Source organism: Lytechinus variegatus, chromosome 6 (genome assembly GCF_018143015.1).
Source record: "Lytechinus variegatus isolate NC3 chromosome 6, Lvar_3.0, whole genome shotgun sequence".
Classification (NCBI taxonomy): domain Eukaryota; kingdom Metazoa; phylum Echinodermata; class Echinoidea; order Temnopleuroida; family Toxopneustidae; genus Lytechinus; species Lytechinus variegatus.
The window spans coordinates 26,857,133-26,879,731 of NC_054745.1; the positions used below are offsets into that span (position 1 = coordinate 26,857,133).

The following is a 22,599-nucleotide window of genomic DNA, read 5'->3' on the forward strand; positions in this document are numbered from 1 at the left end:
TTTTCTTTTAATGGCATAGATATTCCATTATCTTCAACCATTAAGGATTTAGGAGTTGTTTTTGATAGTGAAATGAAAATGACCGAACATGTAACATACTTGTGTCGCACTCTCAACTGGCAAATATATAATCCCAATCGCATGAGAAGCTTCCTGGATAAGGACACGTGCCATAATGTCGTTAGGGCTCTTGTGCTCTCCAGGCTGGACTATGGTGGTTGCTTGCTGGGGGTATTAGTAAACAGGATCTTGGAAGACTTCAACGCCTTCAGAACAAATGTGCACGATTAATCTGTCGAAAACCAAAATGGTGTAATGCTACCCCTCTTCTAAATGAACTACATTGGCTACCTGTTTCTGATAGAATACATTATCGAATACTTGTTCAAACCTATAAGTCTCTGTCAACCACACAACCTTCTTACATTTATTCATTATTTCAGCCACAAAGATCTACTTACTCTCTTCGTTCTACTGCTGCTCCTTCCTATGTAATTCCAAAGTCCATTCAGAAAACAGGCCGGTTTCAACTCCTTTCAATCTCTTGCCCCCCGTCTTTGGAACAAACTCCCTCCATCTCTTCGAAACCTCTCTTCTCTTAACCTCTTCAAAAAACATCTCAAAACACACTTATATAACCATAAACCATTGATCCGGTATTGATGATTTGAATGGTGAAGTCATAAGCTATCATTATTTTATACTGTTGTAACTCACACACTTATATTTCAAATTAATCTATTACCATAGGGATAGTTACGTCTGAATTAAAAGTTGCTATAGTTGTTCCGATTCATAAAATATGACATATATAATTCCTCAAAATACCGTCCTATTTCAATATTGCCCTTTTTCTCCATGATAATCATTAGAAAAGGTTTTATATACTCGTATTAATGATTATTTGTGTATAAACAATATGACCAATCCATGTCAATATGGTTTTCAAAAAAAATATTCAAACCGAAAAGGCTCTAATTGACTTACATGATACGATTATTTTTCTTTGAATACAAAAGTATACACGATTGGAATCTTTATAGACTCATCTAAAGCCTTTGATTCAATTGACAATGATATTTCAATTAAAAAAGTTAGATATGTATGGAATCCGTGATATTCCGTTACTATGGTAATTTTTTTTAGATTACAATATGTATCTTTAAATAAAACACTTTCCGACCCACTACTCACTTATTGCGGTATTTATTGAGGTATTCCCCAAAGGTTCAGTCCCTGGTTCCTCTCCTCTATCACGACGAAGACATTCTGGGGGCGTTTCATGAAAGGACTTGTCGGACATTTTATCCGACAAGTCCCATTTCATCCGACAGATACCATAGGAACGGTGCCTCTCAGCCAATCAAAATCATGGAAAGATGTCAGATCTGACAACCTGTCGGATGAAAATATTGATGAAACGCTCCCCAGGTGGGTGTTTCATAAAGCTGTTCGTAAGTTAAGTGCGACTTTAAGAACGACTGGTGATCCTTTCTTGTGTTACATGGTGTACACCAAAATGTTCATTGGCGATGGTTTAGCGCGTAAGAAAGGATTACCAGTCGTTCTTAAGGTCGCTCTTAACTTACAGATTTATGAAACGGCCCCTGGTCTTTGTCATTAGCGGAGGCGTTTTCTGAGTGCCTCCCGACCGACATCCTGGTCATTTATAATCAGCATAATTAACTTTCATGTCTTCGATATACTGCTTGGATCTCTTATGGATGTGATTTCTTACGTTTTTGCTCTATTTTTTAAAGAAAATAAACATTTGCAGATTTTATGTGATCTATAAGTTCATCATGGCTCCACCACCGAATACACGCAATTCGAAACAACAAGCTGAAGAGGTAATACCAACACGAGCCGAACTTGATAAAGTGTTAGAGAGTGACGTCGACATGCTTAACAAATTGGTAAGTGCTCTTAAAAAGACTCTTGTTGACGAAATCACACCCGTCATTACCAAACACATGACAGAAAATATACGTGAATTTATGAAGTTTGAACTCAAATCGAGAGATAATGAAATTGCTTCCCTTGAGACTCACATCCAAATTTCGCTCGAGAAACATGATGATTCTGAACAGTACACACGAAGAAACTGTCTAATATTTCATGGTATTAACGAATCTGAGAGTGATAACACCTATGAAACTGTAATCGCTTTATGTTATCAACGGATGAATGAAACACTAGATGCAAAGGACAATGACAGAAGTTGTAGTTTAGGGCCCAGAAAGGAAAGTAAAGGAGCAATTGTGAAATTCACCATTATGACACACAGGACAAATCTGCAGAAATCGAAAAAGATTGAGGGGTTTTATAGACAACGCTATGTTTGTTCATGAGAGCCTCACCAAAACAAGATCTTAACGTTTTTGGAAAGTCAAAACTAGCATGACTAGTGTAAGAGATGAACTTCATGCTCTACGGACCCAAGATGGCCGAATTCTGTGCGTTCTAAAACTTACGAAAAAAAAACGAGTCTCCATCACAAAGGAATGTGATCTGAAAAAAATGAATGCATCATAATATATTCTCCGGAAAAGGGATTACAGAGTCAATTTACCCCTCCTGTCTTCGAACTCGTCATCCCCTGAATTGTCCGCTCCTGTATTGCGATTGTGCGCCTTCTTTTGAGCCTTTTAACTAAATCCAGTGTTTTCACCTTGGCTCAACGACCGAACGCGTCATCGCTCTTTTGTGAACATCGGAGCTACTTTACTTCAGGCTACATCGTGCCAAGTCTGCCCAACTTCGTCAACGCCTTGATATCCGCTTTTGTATTATGATTATACGCCTTCTTTTGTCTTCGTGTCTCTTATCTTGGTGATCCGGATTCCAATGTTCTCACCTCGACACAACACATCATCCCACCTGAGATAACCTCTTTTGTTAAAAATCAGAGCTGCTTTATTTCGTCGATTAAGGCTCCACTTTGCCAATTTTGCCAAATTCCGTCAACCCCTTGAATCTGCCTTGAATTAACGGACGCCCTCACGGAATAAACTATGTATGAAAGAACTCTAGCGCCATCTACCTTCCCTAATTTGAAAATGTATAATCCATCGTACTGAGTTTGGAGGGTGGTCTCGTTGGATTAAATTTTACTATTCAAATCTTTTAACAATCATCCTAGCTCACAACAGTAAACAGATAATAATAAAACAAATATTCATAGTATTCATTTATCATTCCTTGCTCCTTGTGAAAAACTTTGTTTGATATGATAGCAACCTAATTCATTCATTTTACAAATATTTAGTGTAAATTCTTGCCAAACTATTTAATTTTATGATCTTTTCTTATTAGTAACATGATATATCACATCACTTTTGTTGTTTTGTTTGATTTACCGTATATGTTTTGCTTGTTTCATGTGTTTACTTTTTACTGTGTATTGTATATGGACCCAATGGAACAATATAGTAATGTCGACTAAACTGAATATGCGCTATCCATATGTTTTGCATTTTTGTGTGTGTTTTTTATAAGTAAAATAAACACTATATATAATATTTATGTAAGTGATTTCTGTTATTTCTCTTATGTTTTTAAGGTTATACTATTTGCTGACGATGCTACTTTGTTAAAATCTCATGAAAATGTTGTTGAATTATCCAATGTAATATCAACTGAACTAAATAATGTTAGCAAGAGGTTTGACAACAACAGACTACTTATCAATGTTCAAAAGCCTAATTATATGTATTTCCATAATAAACAAAAAGGTTTTTCCTAATATGAATTGAATGAAAAATTTAACAGTAAAACCAGTTTTAAAACAAACTTGAAGTGGTCCAGTTTTTAGGTTGCCCTATCGAACATGTTACTTGGATACATCATATACAATATATTTCATGCAAAATTTCAAAGACCACAGACATCCTTAGTAAATCACGTCCTATATTACCCAAAACAATTATTAGATTTTTATATAAATATTCTTATCCTACCCCACTTAACTTATTGCAATAGTGTATGGGGCGATACTTATAAATCACGTTTACATGGTATCTACAACAGAGAGTCTTAAGAATACACTCTTAAAACAAATCAGTCAAATTGACTAGACCAGTAGTCAGCTGGGAGCAACTGATATGGCAATCACTGATATTCACATTTCTGACATATATTCTAGTCAGAAATAACTCTGTTCTAGTAAGATAATATCTTACTAGATATTGACCAGAAAATAGTAAAATATGAGTAGAATAACAGTTGCACCCAGCTGACCCTATTAACTTGTCATTTTTGACTGATTTGTTTTTGGAGTGTATGTACCCTGCAGAATTTAGGGCCCCATCAAAACCTATGTATATCTCATAACGTTTTGAACATAATTATATACCAACTCAATAAATATTGCACAATGATCTTACCCTTCCACATGCATTAAATAACATATTATCTCTTGATAGCAGTATTCACTCTTAAAATACAAGAAGTTTGTCTAAATTCCATGTTGGTATAAAAACAATGAAGAATTCATGTTACAATCCATAAGGCATTCAGACCCATCTTTCTGGAACTCCCTTCCCTCATCCATTCTTGTTTCCCCTTCTCCAAATGTATTCAAACGAAGACTCCAATTATATCTTTTGTCTCACGATTTGGATTATTGATTATTTGACCAAAATCCTTGCTTTGAATTTGCAATGTACTTCCAGGTATTTCAATCTATTTATTTAGGCCTATGAATTTTAATCATTTTAATTTCTTCTCATATTCAATTATAAAAAATTGTTTTTAATCTTCAATTCTATGACTTTCTCTTGTAAGGTTATGCCTCGACTAAATAAATGTTTTTTTTTTGCAGTTTTCCTTTAAGGGGAATGAAACCTTTGGAACAAATAGGCTTGTGTAGAAACGGAAAAATCAAAGAATAAGAATACAGAAAGTTTAAGAAAAATCGGACAAATAATGAGAAAGTTATGAGCATTTGAATATTGCAATCACTAATGCTATGGAGATCCTCCCATTGGCAATGCGACAAGGATGTATGATGTCACTGATGAACAACTTTCCCTTTGGTGGACTATAAAATACCCTCAAAATGTCTCTTTTTGCTTTTTCTTATGATGATACAAACTCTTTATCCATGATGTATTCTTAAAAAATATGTATTACATGCCCTCATGTAGAAAGAACACATGATCTATGGATAGATGTGATAAAAGAGGCATTTCAAGTGAAATATATACTAAAGTAATGGGGAGAGTTGTCAGTGACATCACACATCTTTGTCGTATCGCCAATTTGCTATCTCCTTAGCAATAGTGATCGTAATATTCAAATGCTCATAACTTTCTCATTATTTGTCCGATTTTTCTTAAACTTTTGTTGATCTGTTTCTTTGATTTTTCTGTTTTCACATCTTGTTCCAATGGTTTCATTCTCCTTTTAGTCCATCCTTTTCTTGAAATCTCTTTATCTATTTAGGCAAGCATGTTTATATGTATATTTTCATAATGTCTTTTTTGTATTAACAATCTGTTATTACACCCACATGATTTTTTCTGTACATATCTTTTTATCGCAATTGAAAAAAAAAAAATGATCGACGCGTGAAACAATAACACGTGAATTATTATAGTGCTCAGTGATTCAGGGACTCCTGTACGCAGGGGCGAATCCAGGATTTTCAAGGGGGGGGGGGCGGCAAATTTTTCAGAGGAATGTTTTTAACCCCAAATCAACAAAAAATTAACAAAATATTAAGGATATTTCGTCCCCGAAAAAATTGACAAGCCCCCCCCCCCAAAAAAGGGGGGGGGACACTTCTGTTTTAACAGTATTTTTACATTACAAATTTTAATTTTGCTCCTCAAAGGGGGGAGCACGGGCCGGCTTTGCCACCCCCCCTGGATCCGCCAGAGCCTATGTGAAATTAGACGGCAAAATCTATAAAAAATAATATAAATTTATGACTGCAATCCAAGACTAAGCACTCGTTCGCTTTGAGGGTGGGGCGAGCTGGTATAACTTCCCAATACAATACCAACGCACAGGTGCATGAGGGGGTGAGGAAATCGCTCGCCTATCGATTGAGGGGTGCGCCGTTCGTAGCTCGTAAGTTGCGCTCACTAAATCGGGGATCCCGGGAAGGAATACTTAAAACAAAGTCGTCTGGTCATCGCGTTGTTTTTCTGGTTGGAATATTCAGAATTTCAGGACCCTCCTCTAAATTGAAGGAATATTTTCTCCTGTTTTTGAGTGTTCGAGGGATAAGCCATGCCGGTTTTTCACACGAAAACGATCGAAGCAATTTTGGATCCTGTCGCCCAGCAGGTAATGTATTGAGGCCAGTGTAAAAAGTTAACGGGAACTCGGTGGCTTTGGTCGCCTGAGCTCTCCCGTACATGTGATCCAGAACTGTGTGGTATGCTTATAAGTTATAGTAGATCCATTACGCTATGGATATGATTGATAAGTTATACCTAGGTTTTTTACCTGACAGCTAAGAAAACATGAATGCCTGTGAGCAAGCAACCAGGGGACCAATGGTTAGGGTCCTCTCCAGCTCCACCCATGGGTTCATATCGTCTCGCGAGTGAAGGATTATCAGTCATACGCACGCGACACACCACTACACTTCGAAAATACAGTGGGCTTTTGCCCACATAAAATATTATGTATAAATAAATATTCCACATCCTGCTATGACACTTACCGAATCATTTAGATCCTTCCGTGACTTCTCCTTGAAGTTTCTTTCTAAAAATATGTATATTTTCTTGATCTTTAGTGAAGATTTTACGGAGATAGAAATCAGTCAGCGTTGATATCAATTTTCTCCTGAAGAGGGCGCGCGATTTATATTCATATCAAAGACACGACAAGGGAAAGAATAGGCACCTACACTATTTTACACGCATATCGACGCAAGGCATTACGCAAAGTCCGTGAAGTGTCCAATCTTTTCATTGTATAGACTTTGGTATACCGTATACGTATTATTGACGTTCGTCCAAGCTTGTACTGCTGGTTTCTTTCCAGGCACGTATATTATTTTCATTTTTTTTTTATCAGTCATCTTTTTAAATTAATGCAAATGAGTAATATCATCACCAATAATAATCATTAAATATGTTTTTTGAAGGCATTTCATGAATTGGTGCCCATAATTAGTAAATTAATCATGAGGATTGCGCATTCAAAGAATTTAGATACAGTTATAAAATTACCGAGGAGCTGAATCAAGGTTGTGAAATTATTAGCGCCACCAACGGGCTTCCTTGTATTTCCGTGGAAGGGACAAGCGAAGTCACTTTCGAGGCCGAGGTAAGCAAAATGTGCTTTTTTTATCGGATTATTATTTTATTATTATTTGTATATTCAACAAACTCTTGCTACTTACCGGCAAGAGCCCCGGTGCGTAGCGAGAAGGAGCTTCGGCAAATATTACTTCAGCAATGAAGCGATGTTTGCCGACTACTTCGAAATCCAGGGTCAAACACGGTCTATTGTACGAGGTTAGTACATACTAACCTCGTACAATGTGTGAGTGCTCCAGCTCCAAGTCCAAGGGACCTTGTATTGTAATGAGGATAATGCCTTACCAAGGCAAAGTCATGAAAGTGGGCCGTGGGGGGGGGGGGGTTAATCTGGATCTGGGCATAATGCAGTTTCGTACCGGCCGACTACAAGAGAACTTCCCCAGTAATAATTGTTTGCAAATCCAGTAGAGGCGCACAGCACAGCCATTATCATGGGAGACTAGTCTTGAGGACGATGATTTTTTAGATACTGTCATATACTTCTTCATCATCGACGTCTTGACACTCCTCCATATTGTTTTAAGCGAAGGACCAAAGCAAAGATGGATTTCTCTAGGAAATCCATCTTTTCAAACCAAAATCGTAAGGTTTTGAAAATTATTTAAAAAAAAAAATGAAGATTTCTTACCTTACTGATGGTGTAGTCATGAAAGTGGGCCGTGGGGGGGGGGGGGTTAATCTGGATCTGGGCATAATGCAGTTTCGTACCGGCCGACTTCAAGAGAACTTCCCCAGTAATAATTGTTTGCAAATCCAGTAGAGGCGCACAGCACAGCCATTATCATGGGAGACTCTAGTCTTGAGGACGATGATTTTTTAGATACTGTCATATACTTCTTCATCATCGACGTCTTGACACTCCTCCATATTGTTTTAAGCGAAGGACCAAAGCAAAGATGGATTTCTCTAGGAAATCCATCTTTTCAAACCAAAATCGTAAGGTTTTGAAAATTATTTAAAAAAAAAATGAAGATTTCTTACCTTACTGATGGTGTAGACCCCTCGATCCACATGTAAACAACGGAAATACAATAGTGTCGACCCTTGAACCGCTTATGTATGTCGTACTTTTGAAAAGCAATGCCGTCTTAACAAACAATTTAGAGTTATTATTTAACAAATATTAAAATTTATTTTTTTATTATAAATAATATATCAATATATTTATGATCACGAAATAAATTTCAATCATTCGTAACTCTATGGAAATTCATCAGTGTCATAATTTTTTCTGCAGGAAATGTGCAAAACGTCTTTTGTAAACAAAGAAGAACATACCGCACTGTCAAGAAGTCAAATGAATTTAATATGGATACATATACAGTTCATACATTCTTATCTAGAAAAAAATTAAGCAAACATGCATTCCATATGTTGACTTTGCTGGCTTTCCATAGTTGCGGTTGATCGGATCAATCGCAACTCTTTGTAAGATGGGCGCCAGGGGCCCTGTGGGTGCTGCCTATTGAGAATGCAGCACTCTCGCCTCCAGGAAAATCTGGGGAGATGCTAAAGCACTCCCACCTCCGAGGGCCATGGTAGTCTAGTCTGGGTGGGTTTTTTTGGTACCTCTTCTTGAAAGTTGGTCTCTCTTCTTCTTGGACTCTCCTTGAAACCTTTATGCCTTTAAATTAATGCGCCTTTTTAGAAATTTATTGGACATGTACATGAATGTATGTTCCTTGATTCTATGTTTCAATATTGCAAATCCTTTGTAAATATTGTGATTTTTGATGATTTATTGTACCAATATAAAAGAGTGTGGTTGTGAATGATGATAAACCTTAAGTGACTTCGATGTCAAATTTGGGTTGCCATAAAGGTCTTCTATGTAAAGATCTTCAAGTATCAAATTTATTATTACTCCCTGCAACCATTATCAGGGTGCTTCATAAGCACTTGCCTGATTGCTGGGGCAAGTAAAAGTTAGAGTCGGGCAAGTGTTTAGAAGCAAAGACCAAAACTACATGTACTTGCCCGAATTGGGCAAGCAAAATTCTCACAGTAGAGTGACCAAAATTAGGGTCCACTCGATATGATATTGACCCTGATTTTGGTCATGGCAGGCAAAATACATGTAGATTCACTTTGGAAAAAAAATGCAATAACAAGGTACAGTGTAGATCAGTTCAAGAATGTAAAAAGAGAGGTCAATGGTCAATGGTTTATAAAACAGTAAAACTTTCTTTTCAAGAGGTAAAACTTTTTTTTCAAGGATTTTTTGGCAAGTGGAATAGATTTTTGGGCAAGTATTTCCCAACTATTTAAAAATTTACTTACCCGTGACTGGGCAAGTGCTTCTCAAAAGTATTTTAATCAATCATACTAGTGAATATTCAGTCAAGTTTAATATCAATGGAATAAAAACTTCTTACCAATTTAAAAAACCCACAAATCATTAAAGTCATCAAGAGCAGGGTTAAAAGTAACCATTCACTAAAGAAAATATTGGGTAAACTTGCTCCATGATGGTAATTATGTGTCCAACCAACATTGGGCATTTATTTTGGACTTTTATTTATCAAGTGTGATGAAAAATTTGCCCATTCTATAGTAATTGCTGCCTATGCTTCCTGCATAGGATAATATTCTGCCCAAAATTGGTTGGACACATAATTACCCTCGTGCTGGAAAAAAATTTACCCAATATTTTTAACAGTGTTGGACATCATCAAGATAGTAAAGGGTACTGTATAGTTTAAAGCTGCGCATTGAACCACTCGATGACAAGTAATTGACACCAAAATCAATTGTTCTAAAGGCTAAATACTAAGCCTGAGTCGAATCGATTTTTAAATCGGTGTTCGATCGATGTAATCGAACACCGGTGCAGATTTTGCAAAATCGGTGCATCGAAAAAAAAAAATATCAGCAATGTCCAACTTTACTACCACTTACTTGATTTCTATTGCCCCCACAATGAAACCGATTGAGTAATTATGATGCTATTCACCATTAGTTTGAAGTTTATTTCGATCATAGTTCGAGTCTTACTCGTCTGCTCGTGCCGAGATAATTTATGCACGATGAATTCATGAATGGAAGTCATGGCCATCGATCGTGCATGCGCAGTACTGTTCTTTAATCAAACCAGAAAATAGCCGGAAATTTACGCGATCAACGTAAAGTAAATCTTGCTTTCATGAACAATATTAATATCATGACCATAGAACATTATTTAATCGTAATATTTAACAATAATTTGCATATGATAATCATTAATATGAATTTAGAGCTTGATGTGAAACGTTTGTATTTCGTTTCAATTTTCAATGGCGGGCATCTCATGACGATCGACTTGACTTCTTGAGTCGAGCTAGTGCACTTGTCTAAAAAAAATAATCACGTCAGGATTGATTCTCGAACATTGTCTACATGCAAAAACTCTGTTCAAGTTCGTAATATCACCATATAATAACATTTTACATGACAAAACAGAGAAAATTGCGTTTGATTTTTTCCCCATCAATTTGAAGCTAGTTTGCGCATTGTGCTTATTTTCTCGGAGCTTGGAGGAGACGTCCAGAAATGGAATCATAGAAATAATCCCAGTATTAATTCTTCCATATGAACATAACATACTTTGCTGACATCGTCAATATTCTTAGTATGACCATAAAATCTTGTTAAATCGTAATAATTTAGATGAATTTAGGGCTCGATTCGAACCATTCGTATTTATTTTGATCGCATGCTCAATTGCGCCTAAAAAAATGGATTGTCATCAGGATTAATTCTCGAACATCGTCATAACTCATATTCCACAATCTTTCCTCACAATCGTTATATCAGCATTGAATAGCAATTCAAATGACCATCCAGAGAAAATTACGTATTTATTCCCATAAATTTATTTGGAGCTCATTTTGGATCCAACTACACAATCTCAGGCAAGTTACAGCGCTCTCCGTTGATTGCACTTGTTTGCTGGCGCTGACGTCAAGCACGCCTGTCGTTTCGGGAGAGTGAGTGTACGGAGCTGCGGACGGGGCTGGTGAATGGACTGCGAATGCTAGTTGACCGAAAAATCATTCGGATCGACTCTGCGTGATTCATGTCTTTATTGTTTCATTTTAAACTTATATGTTGTCATCTGCAAATATCATTGTTGAAGATATTTTGGGAAGAATTCTGCTTTGGTCCCCGGCATTTTTTGTGTGTTTTGTGATCATGAAAAATACAAACGAACTTTGCTCTGTCATCTGCTTGTGCAACGCTCACCCGGCCAACGCCAGCGCAGACCGTCAGTGCGTATAGTGCATATGCAAAGCGCATCGCATCGACGCAAAAACAAGACTGAATTTTCCCCGCCTTCAATATTCGATGCATCGATGTTCGATCGAATTAGAGCTGTCGAACACCGGTTTTCAAAATAATCGATATGACTCAGGCTTAAGGCTAAATACATAACCTCCGCATCACTAAGTGGTTTCAGACAGCCTTGAAGTTCGTCAGTTCCAGATCAGAAAATACCAGGTAATATTGGCAATGTGAAAGCAAATTACGCGTAATATCCCCAAAAGAAAATACCATAGTAGGAACTTGGCAAAATCACGAGAACTTTCACGGGGAATTTTTCCTAGGTCGCAGGTATTTTGGCAAAGTGAAAGCAGTTTACAGGAACTTTTAGCCCAGCATGTAGTTGGGCACGGGTGCCGAGGATGGCTGCTTAGCTACTGGTTTTGAATCTTGCGCCTTGCCCGTTTATCAGACCATACTGCACACGCTCCTAACTTCAGGAATTCATCCCGAGGGTACATGTATGTTTTGGGGCGGTGTTAATGCAGGAATAGTTAATGGGTATTTTTAGCCTGAAAAGGCTCTCGTAATTTAACAGGGATTCTTATGATCAAGGCAGTTTGAAACCACCTACTCTTTGTTTGTTTTAAATATTCTACTTAACACTGTTGGTAGGACGCTTGCCAATTTTAGTATTGATTACACTTATTATACCCTTTTCATAAACCTATCCTCCAATTAGCCGCCTTAGAGTAATGCGGATATATCAATAAAAATTGCGTTCATAAACACCGAAAATAATCCGCACTTTTTTTACGAGCGCCCGTCCTGAAAAAGGAGGATAATCGTCATGGCAACCACACACACCCCCTCCGATGCGGTTACGTTGGAAGAGGGTGACCTTGTGACCGCACCATGGCAATTATCCGCATTATTTGGAAATGCGTTCATAAAGTCAAAATCTAGTCCCGATGCTGCTATTATGCAGATAATAGCAGCATCAAAATAATGCGGATAACTCTGGTCCTCCTCCGATTTAACAACCAAATTATGCTGCTATTAGCCGCACAATTGGGTTTATGAAAGGGGTCTTTCATAATGTCCATTATCTTGGTTGATCAATGCATTTGTGGATCTACAAGTATGTAGGCCTACACATAGTGTATGTGTAGGTCTTGCAATGTAGGTTGTTGCCCTTTACACCGTAAACATGTAGGTCTTTAGAAATCCAGCTAAGCTGCGAATGTAATACAATATCTCCCACTGCCTGCATGCCTCCAAGAGAAGGGATCTATCCCTAACCCGTGAAGCATTCCATACATGTATTATGCATTATGGGTAAGAAGAGACCAGTAGGTCAGTGTAAGTGAGTTATTCGATAGCTTTAAAGCTAAATGAAAGTAGTTGCAGTGAAACACTAATTTCGTGAGAAAGTCTGTAAAACCAAGGTTAAGTAAATTACTATATCATCGTGGATCTAGATCTGGTACAGTTACATATACACATGTAAACTGAACTTTGTAAAATCATGAAATCTAAGCTGAAAGTGAATAACGATGACACTGAAGATCGCTATTAAACACAGATAGGCACACGTGGGACAATGTATTATTATTGCTGGAATAAAGACCCGACGGAAGTGCCCGAATCTGGGCTTATTTTGCTTATTTCCCAGCAACGACACAATTTTTTTCCAGAATCCTTTGGCACATGTTTTTTATTCATGATACAAACAGACACCTGGGTGGTCATGAACTGTAAAAAGTCATTTTGAGATTAATACCATAACTGGCATTTATCTTAAGTTATATACTTGATTGATTTTAATTGATTTAGATTGATTTCAAGATCCTCTTGCTGCTCAACCTTCCAATCACTGTTTGACGAAATCAGCTCCAGTCTATCTTTAATACCCTTTTCATAAACCCATCCTCCAATTCGCCGCCTAAGAGTAATGCGGATAATTCAATAAAAATTGCGTTCACAAACTCCGAAAATAAGCCGCATTATTTTTACGAGCGCCCATCCTGAAAAAGGCGGATAATCGTCATGACAACTGGACACGCCCCCTCCGATGCGGTTGTGTTGGAAAAGGGTGACCTTGTGACCGCACCATGGCAATTATCCGCATTATTTGGAAATGCGTTCATAAACTCAAAATCTTGTCCCGATGCTGCTATTATGCGGATAATAGCAGCATCAGAGTAATGCGGATAACTCTTGTCCTCCTCCAATTTTACGACCAAATTATGCTGCTATTAGCTGCATAATCGGGCTTATGAAAGGGGTATTAGAGTTAATATCAGAACATTCACCCTCCCGCAACTTGTGCTCAAGAAACAAATCACTCTTAATAGGTGGTTTCAGACCGCCTCGAAGTTCGCCAGTTCCAGGTATTCTCTGATCGGGAAATTTACCCCGATCAGAAAATACCAGGTATTTTGGTAATGTGAAAGCAAACTACGCGTAATCTCCCCGAAAGAAAATACCCGCTAAATAGTAGGTACTTGGCGAAATTACGAGAACTTTTGTGGGGATTTTTCCAAGGTCGCAGGTATTTTGGCGATGTGAAAGCAAATTACGGGAACTTTTATCCCAGCGTGTCGTTGGGCGCGGCGGCGTGGGTGGCTGCTGGGCTAGAGATTTTGAATCTCCCGCCTTGCCTGCTTATCAGACCACACTGCGCATGCTCGTAACTTCGGGAACTTATCCCGAAGGATGTGTTTTGGGGCGGTGTGAATGCAGGAATAATTAACGGGTATTTTTTAGCTTTAAAAAGTTCTCGTAATTTAACGGGGATTCTTGTGATCGAGGCGGTTCGAAACCGCCTAATACTTCCTGCCACCAATACCCAGTCTTGTGGTTCACAATCTTTTTATTCGGCATCCCCTCAACTCTGGAACAATCCACCGCAAAGTATAAAACAAGCAGATTCAACAGAGAAATTCAATCCCATGTTAAAAACCTACTAAATAGCCTCTCCCTTTGCATGTAAAGCCCCTCAACTCTTCTGTGAACTATTCAGTTACTTTAGTTTTCTGCTGAAACTCCTTGAACTCTCTTTCTGTTATTCTTCCTAAGCGCTTTAGAGACATGTTTTGTGATTAGCGCTGTGTACTTGGTTATTATCATTATTATACATACATTTATGTACACACTGACAGTACACTGTCCATCCTTTTAATTGTACATGTAGCCCCAGGTGGCAACATTTCTGTTTAATAATCTGGGATGGTATTCTGGAACACTGTCATAACATTTGTCATTTCTCTCCGAGATGTGCCGCTATGATTGTCACAAATTGGTATTCTGAACATTGTTTTTTCCCTGTCATATCTCTCAAAATTCCCGCCCATCTTTTCGGAAGCAAACCAATCAAAATCATTGTTAGTTCCCAGTGGGAGCCCTTCTAGCCAATAGGAAGGCCCCGTTGCAGGTAGGGCGTATCCCCAATACAGTTGCTGGCATCGCGCAACTACGCGAATATTGGTGCGCTTAATAGCAAAGAGAGACAGGGAGCTGTGAAGCATGTAGAAAAAGAAGGAAACAGAGAAAAAAGGAGGGATTAATATGTAGGGCCTAACTAATTGTAGCATGAAAAAATAATTTTGAAAATTTTCATGGATGATGAGTGAAACTAATACCACAATTTAATTTAAATGATATGATTATATGCTTGACATTCAGTTGGCAGGGTACCTGCCACACCCAAACCAAAAATAAGTCGACCAAAATGAATATTGAGATTTTTATTTAGCTTGAAAAATTCACACGCTTCACAATTCACAAAATTCATAAGCTTTAAAATTATATATGTTAAAATTGACCAACAATAACCATAACGAAACTTGTACCGGTACTTGATTGTATGCAGAGGAAATTCAGCAAGAGCTTAAAAAATAAGGAGAAAACATGGTTTGTAGTTTGGGGTTCACTTAAGCATGAGATGTGCATACATGTACTGTGTAATCTCAGTGAAACTTCCAAGCAGTCCAAGAAACCCTTGTATCTTTTCTTTTAGTATTCAACTTCACGACTTCATATTTTCACAGACTTAAGAAGAAGAAATGCTATTTCAGATAAGCTTTTTTTTTTAAATTTTGGGTTTTTGGAGACTAAATTACTATTTTGGCGACATACAGAGAACCTTACCTGGTGACTTAGAGGCCATTCTCATTACGCTTTCTAAAACTTCAGGTAATGCGCTGCTGTGGAAACGCTCTCAGTGGGGTGACATTTTTCGTGTGAAATTTGAAACAGCAACATTGGCATTCTACACCTGTCGTGTGGAGTAGCGCGCTCAAAATGTGCGAAGATCGCTTCCCGAAGATCAGTTGTGTCCTCACGCTCGCTAAAACCAGTTTAACGAGGCAAAGCGATCTTGAAAACTACATCGCTTCCAAGGCCGCTTTGACCGTTCTCACTACACTTTAAACTGGTTTCCACTAAACTAGTTTCCAGTAAACTAGTTTTAGGAACGTAGTGAGAACAGCCTCTTATTGGTGGAATCGGGGTGGTACAGGTGTCACATATATAGACTTACCGAGGAGGGCATTACATGTTTACATTGTAGATTGCAGTCCTGAGGTTATGGCGTAAATAAATCCTCTTACATAACAAAATAGAAATTTTATCTCATTGATAATTACAAATTTCCGGAAGAGAGATGCTTGTCTTTTGGCATAATTACGTGTTGAGCCTCCAGGACATACATTCAATATCCTGTTATTTCAATTTCCGTACCATAATTTCATAATACTATTTGTAATGCGATCATAATGAAATGAATTCTATCAGGATGTTTTTGCACATGTTTGCAAACATTTCCAGGGTTTTCGTCAGCGAGCTATCCAAGCCTTCTTTTGTGGTAAAAGTGGCAGGAAATCAGTTTTCTGAGACACTTGTCTGTCAGGTTTCGATTTCATGTACAGGAAATACCAGTAGCAGTTTCGAAGCAAAAGATCAACTCTAGAGCCTGGTGTGCGTGCATTGGTTATGTTTCCAATATATTTAGGGTGCGGCCATGGGTAGAATCAGACTGACTGAGAGCATTTTCATAATTTGTGAGGGGGGGGGGGGTGTAGATTAGATGACATTTATACCTTTGTATGTGATAAAGGTGACATTTCTTCCTCAATTCAGATATTGAATAATATACTGTTTACAGACCTCTATATTTTTTTCTTTCCTTTTTTTTTCTATTCTCCGTTCTAATCTTGTGTGGCCTCTCTCTGTTTAAAAAGTCATGAGGGCAAGCGGGTCTCTCCCTGCTCCACTGTATTGACAGTGTGGCACCCCTTGATGAGGACTACCCCCCATCTTAAAAAAATGACCCCCCCAAAAAAAATTGAGAGTAACAAGTATTATTGTTTTTTTTTAATTCTCAATTCGATATTGAAAATTTGTTTAAATGATTTTAAACAAGTTTGTATAATTTGAATTCCTTTCTCTCTGTATATTAACAGTGATACATGCGTAAAATGTGGCTGTGTTCATGTAGGCAAGGACTTTATAATTCAAATCAAAGTCTCCAGCTTCAACAAATGACCTAACTGGAGCTACACATCTCACCTGGCATATTATTAAATCTAGCATTTCTTTAATAAAATACAAAACTTGCCCTTTACACACAGATGTGTAGACCTACAATGTACATGATGAATGCTTTAGTTTTTGAAATAATCTCCAACACACTTCAGCATGAAAGGTAAAAGGGCAAATATTACAGAGATTGAGTAGTCTGGTAATGCCAATATTGTGGTTGACACAAGAATAGTCTTGAATGCAGACCCATTTTTTTATCAATGATCAGTACTAGGAAATATTTCTCAAGTCTGGATCGTTGTACATGTACTTGTAGGTGATTATGAATAAGAGGGGATTGAGAGAAGAGGTAAACAGCATAAAACTTAGGAGAAAAAAGAAGAAAAAAGGAGAACAAGAAGTACATGGAGAAGAAGATCAGAAGAAGATGAAGATGGTGAGAAGGAGAAAGAGAAGAGAAGAGAAGGGGGAATAAAAAGATGAAAAAGAAGATGGAGGAGAAGAAGGAGTTGAGAAGAAGATGAAGAGGAAGAAGAACACGGAGAAGGAGAAGAAGGTGAGGAGGAGAAGGATGAGGAGGAGGAAGGGATGAGAAGGAGGAGGAGAAGGAGGCGGAGGTTGAGGATGAGGAGGAGAGGAAGGGAAGGAAGGGAAGGAAGGAGAAGGAGGAGAGAGGAATTGCAGGGAATGAGACACGAGTAGGATGAGAAGAAAATACATGGAGAAGTGGGGGGGGGGAGGATTTACAAAATTTTCATTTGACTGATGATAGAGAAATGAAATGTTCCTGGCAAAAGAAAGAAGAAGAAAAAAAAAACAACCCTCAAATGCCTGGGCTTACATACATGCACATGTTGCACATACTGTATATTTCGTGTTTATAGAAGTCTTAAAGAGTTATAGGGCTTTTGAAAAATTCAGATGATTACATTAGATGTCAAAATTAATACCTCAAGTTGTGTGCATTCCTTCACTCCTCAATGTGACCTCAAATGACCTCAATGGCCAAAGACGTGCTAGTCTCATTTTGCAGGCCTTTGTTACTGTGATCTTATGAGCCATTGGCAAGGAAGGAGTAGGGCATATGGGGCATGAAACTGAATAATGTACACATAAACAAAAGAGGAGGAATAGGGAGGATACAAAGACAGAATGTTCATCAGGGGTCCGTTGCAGAAATCTTGAGTTGCGTTTAAAAGCAAGTCAGAAAATCAATCGCAAGTCCAAAATGCGCGCTGTTGATTGGTTAATAATCAAGTTGCGCATGATTTTTAGACTTGTGTTTGATTGCAACTCTCTCTGCAACGGGACCTTGGGCAGACAAAGGAGACAAAAATGAAAGTACATGTACAATGGTGATTGAAAACGCAAGAGAAAGTATTAGATTAATGCATACATGTATGCAGGCTAACATTTAAAATATTCCCAATGAAATCATGTCCTTTACATACGTGTAGCATGTAGGCCTTGATAAGCAAAGTGTGCAAAGGAATGGAACCACAAAATATGAAAACAGTGACTGTAGGGCTCAGCATGCTGGCATATTGTCAACTGATATTTCCCCGCCTGTGCACATTTGCCTATTACATGCATGTTTCACAATGAAACATAATATGCAAATGTGCAAAAGAAGAAGTACATACATGTATCATTAACCCTCATAAAATATTATCGAAAGCAGGAATGTAGACTGAAATGAAAATCCAAAGTGCTTGAAAAGTTTTGATAAAAAGGTTAATAAAACACATAAAACTGAGCCATACTGGTCCGTATTTATTAGCTCCGGTCTAAATTTGTGCTTGACTATGAATATGTTGCAAGTTTTTGACAGTAAAACTTTAATTTGTCGGGTCATTTGAGATTTCAAATAATTCATAACTGTCTGTGAATAATAATTGAAATAGTTTTCTTCATCAGCCTAAAAATTTATCCTTAAAATAAAAGAAGTTCCTGCAGCAGAGTCTGGAGAACACCCGTAATCTTACCAGATTGCATAATCTTACAGGAAATTGGTATTTGGTGTATGGAATCTTACAAATTTCCTTTGATAAAACACCCCTTTCCCCTTTTTAAACAGACCTGTTCTGTTAAATTGCAGAAAAATTCCTGTTTTATGAATTACAGAATGATTCTGTTCTTGGTTTCTGCAAAATCTAATTTTTCTGTAAAATCTTCTAATTTTTCTGTAAAATCTGTTTTTTTAACAGTGTAGGGGAAAGTACAGAGTACATGTAGGGCCAAATTGTAAGAAACATTCCAATGTTTAACCGTATCTGGAAATTTTTACTTTTCCATATTTTTTTCCATTATTGCCACAAAATACACGAGGACGTTTGTTAGGCACACAGGCTACTGAAAATAATTTTCTCAAACTGATTTACTGGCTTGACTCAGCTCATTACTCAAAATTTCAATTAAAATATTTTCTGAACTGGCATACACGTATGTTAATTGCCAATTCGTCCTCTCACTACATGGTCTAATTTCATTTAGTCTAATGCCATTCTGTCCATCAACATTTCATCTAACAGCCATTTGGTCCAATAACCATTTGTTCCAATCATCACTTTGTCTAATCACCATTTCGTCTGAGACCATTTCGTCTGATAACCAGTTGACCTGATTTCCATTTTATTTTTATTTATTTTGCACGATTAACACTTGTCCAATTAGACCAAATGGTATATGGACTAAATGGCTATTTTACCACCTGGTTATTAGACGAAATGGTGAGTTGACGGATCGGTAATTAGACCATGTGGATACTGGACGAACTGATGGTAGACCACATGATAGTAGACGAGTTGGCAATTTGACAAATATGGTATCTTTAGACGAATTGGAAATAAACCACGTAGTATTCAGATTAAAGCCTATGTTTATCCCCTTCTGGTAGGTGAGGCTATTTCTATAAATCACAGCATAATCAAACTCAAATGTAACTTTGAATGTCTTTAAAATGGGGCAAATTTACAATTTTTTGTCTTTATATAATAATAATTACCAATATTTTATTTTCAGACTTTTTGCAGGAAGGGCTGAATTGTACAGAACTTTAACATATTTAAAAGATATATAAAACATAACTATCACATACAAAGCATGAAAAAATATAAAATCATCACTTTTGGGGTTACATGTAATATGAATCAACACAATACTTTCAAGGTAATTGCAGAAGTTTTAAAATTTGTTTAAAAGAAATTCACTTTATAATTTGTTTAAAAAGGTAGAACTACATTTCCAAATCAATTCAAAGCATTCGATAAAAAACAATCACAAGTAGGACAGATATCACAGTAATATTTTTAAACCAAATTACAAGTCAACACATGGTAATATGGCGTATTAGATTTGAAAATGGTGTAAAAGCCAAGGTTTAGCTTGTAAAAACTTTACTGTATGCTTATACAGGAAAATGTGCAACAATCACAATTTTCATTTTTTATTGATGGGAGTAAAATGGTCTGAATCTACAGACTAAATAACGCTACTGGGTAAAGCCCAGTCTGACCAAGAATGTTGGAGTGGAATTCCAAAATTCTAATGAGCACAGTCATGTCGGATATTCTGGGATTCCTGAAGGAGTGCAAGCTTGAGTACAAGTTAATTTGGTTTGACAAACGCTGGGGAAAAAAGAAGAAAAAAAAATCATATGTGTAAAATGCTGTCGTCGTTGGAAGAGAGAATAAAGGTGAAAAGAGTGTAGTAAAAATGCAAAAGAAAGCCAGAGGAAAGCAATATCATTCATAAGCCATGCTCCTCTGTGAGCAATAACATTTACAAAGTGAATCAATAGTTATGCTAAGGCTTCCATGTTAAAGAGGAAATATCTTGATGGTGGTAGCAAGAAATGGTTCCATGACATTTGCTCTGGCGACAATCGCTCCGCTGTAAATTCCACACACTCAAGAAATAACCAACTTAAACCCTGGATTTAACACTATACCCCATCCTAAGCCTGTCCTAACCCTAAACCTTACATAGAACCCTATTGAAACAATGCAAACCTAACCTTATATCTTTAATAGACGAAATCTTGTACAAAGCCCAGAGCAGTTGTCAACGGAGGAATTACCGTGTCACCAGCAGAAACATCACTTGAAAGTTTCTGTCAATTAAAGCATTTTTAAACTTTTCGTAAAGGGTCTATAATTTTGATTAGTAATGTACAGTATTATTAAAAAAAACTCCCCCACATCTCTGTATGCACATAATTGTAATATCCTTTTTCCAAGGCCAAATGTATGTGTACATGTAAAGACCATGGACGTGTACACATACACTTCGGCCAGCAATGTACATGTGCATGTATCTGGTTACTAGTTCCGTTTATTACTTGATATTTGAAGGGCAGATGGGAGGAGGGTATCACCCATAGAAATCTGTGATAGCCATTAGCATTGTATGTCAGTGTGTCATGCTGCAAACCAAAATTACAGTCCACTAGTCTTACTGTCACAGACCCAGTTATATGCCAATCTGATCCCACCGCTGCCACAATAAAGAAAGAATGAAAATTTAAACAAACATGTCTAGATATACTAATCTTGAACATATTACGGGTGGCAGACTAGGAAATGGCTAAGGCCAGGGGCAGAATCAGGATTTTCCAAAGGGGGGGGGCACATTTTTTCGAGGAAAAATTTGACCAAAAAAGAAGGTTTTTAACCCAAAATTAAGGATATTACGTTACTTCTGTTTTAATGGCATTTTTACATTACAAAAATTAATTTTACTTCTCAAAGGTGGGGTGGGGCATGGGCCGGGTGTGCCCCTCCTGGATCCGCCAGTGGTTAGGGCGTTTTTGGCCTCCTTGCAATCCAAATCACTCCCTGCAATTAATACGCAAATGGAACACTTTTATAGGGGTGGCCATGTTTTCTATGGTCGCCCGAAGATCTACCACAAACAAAAACAAAACTTTTACAACAATTTTCACTGGCAGAATAATGTTTGCACTGGTTTCTTTTTTCATATCATTTATCAATAGCTTTGAAATGAAAAAAAATGAACAAAAGCAAACAAACAATGGCCCCCTAATTCAGCATTAGCCTAAAGGTCAAAGTGAGAAAACAGAGCATGGGGGTGTTTCACAAAGATTTAAGTATGACTTCCATGTAGAGTCGTACTTAAATGCCTAGTTGCGTACGGTAAAAAAGGCTTGACCGTATTGGTCAATCATGTCATGAGGACGCGCACTACTGCATATCAATAAGATGATGTGTGGCATATCATGTACATGTCGACATCTAAGTGCAACTTAAGTCATACTTAAATCTTTGTGAAACACCCCCCAAAATTATTAAGAATTATTTTCTCCACTGATTGCATAGATGAAGGTTACATAGGTGTTGATTTTGATTGATTTAATTTGATAGAATGTCATGGCCAATTACATCTAGCCAAGAATGTCCCATTAAATGGCCTCAATTCCCCCTACTTGGTCTTGGATATTTATTGTGCCTTTTTAGAATTGTCCCATTTGTGCTTATACTAAGACCTCATTCTCATCATAACTCTGTTTTACTGG

The 22,599-nt window shown here is 37.4% G+C and overlaps 1 protein-coding gene across 4 annotated transcripts in view; it reads left to right on the forward strand.

Annotated features, from left to right (window-relative positions):
• The first annotated feature begins 6,108 nt into the window (after window positions 1-6,108).
• Window positions 6,109-22,599, forward strand: part of LOC121417289 (vinculin-like) — a 76,270-nt gene continuing 59,779 nt past the window's right edge. For all 4 annotated transcript variants that reach the window (XM_041610938.1, XM_041610936.1, XM_041610935.1 and 1 more), the window contains exon 1: window positions 6,109-6,294. In XM_041610938.1, the coding sequence (XP_041466872.1) occupies window positions 6,238-6,294 (57 nt within the window). In that variant the 5' untranslated portion in view covers window positions 6,109-6,237. The remainder of the gene's footprint in view (window positions 6,295-22,599) is intronic.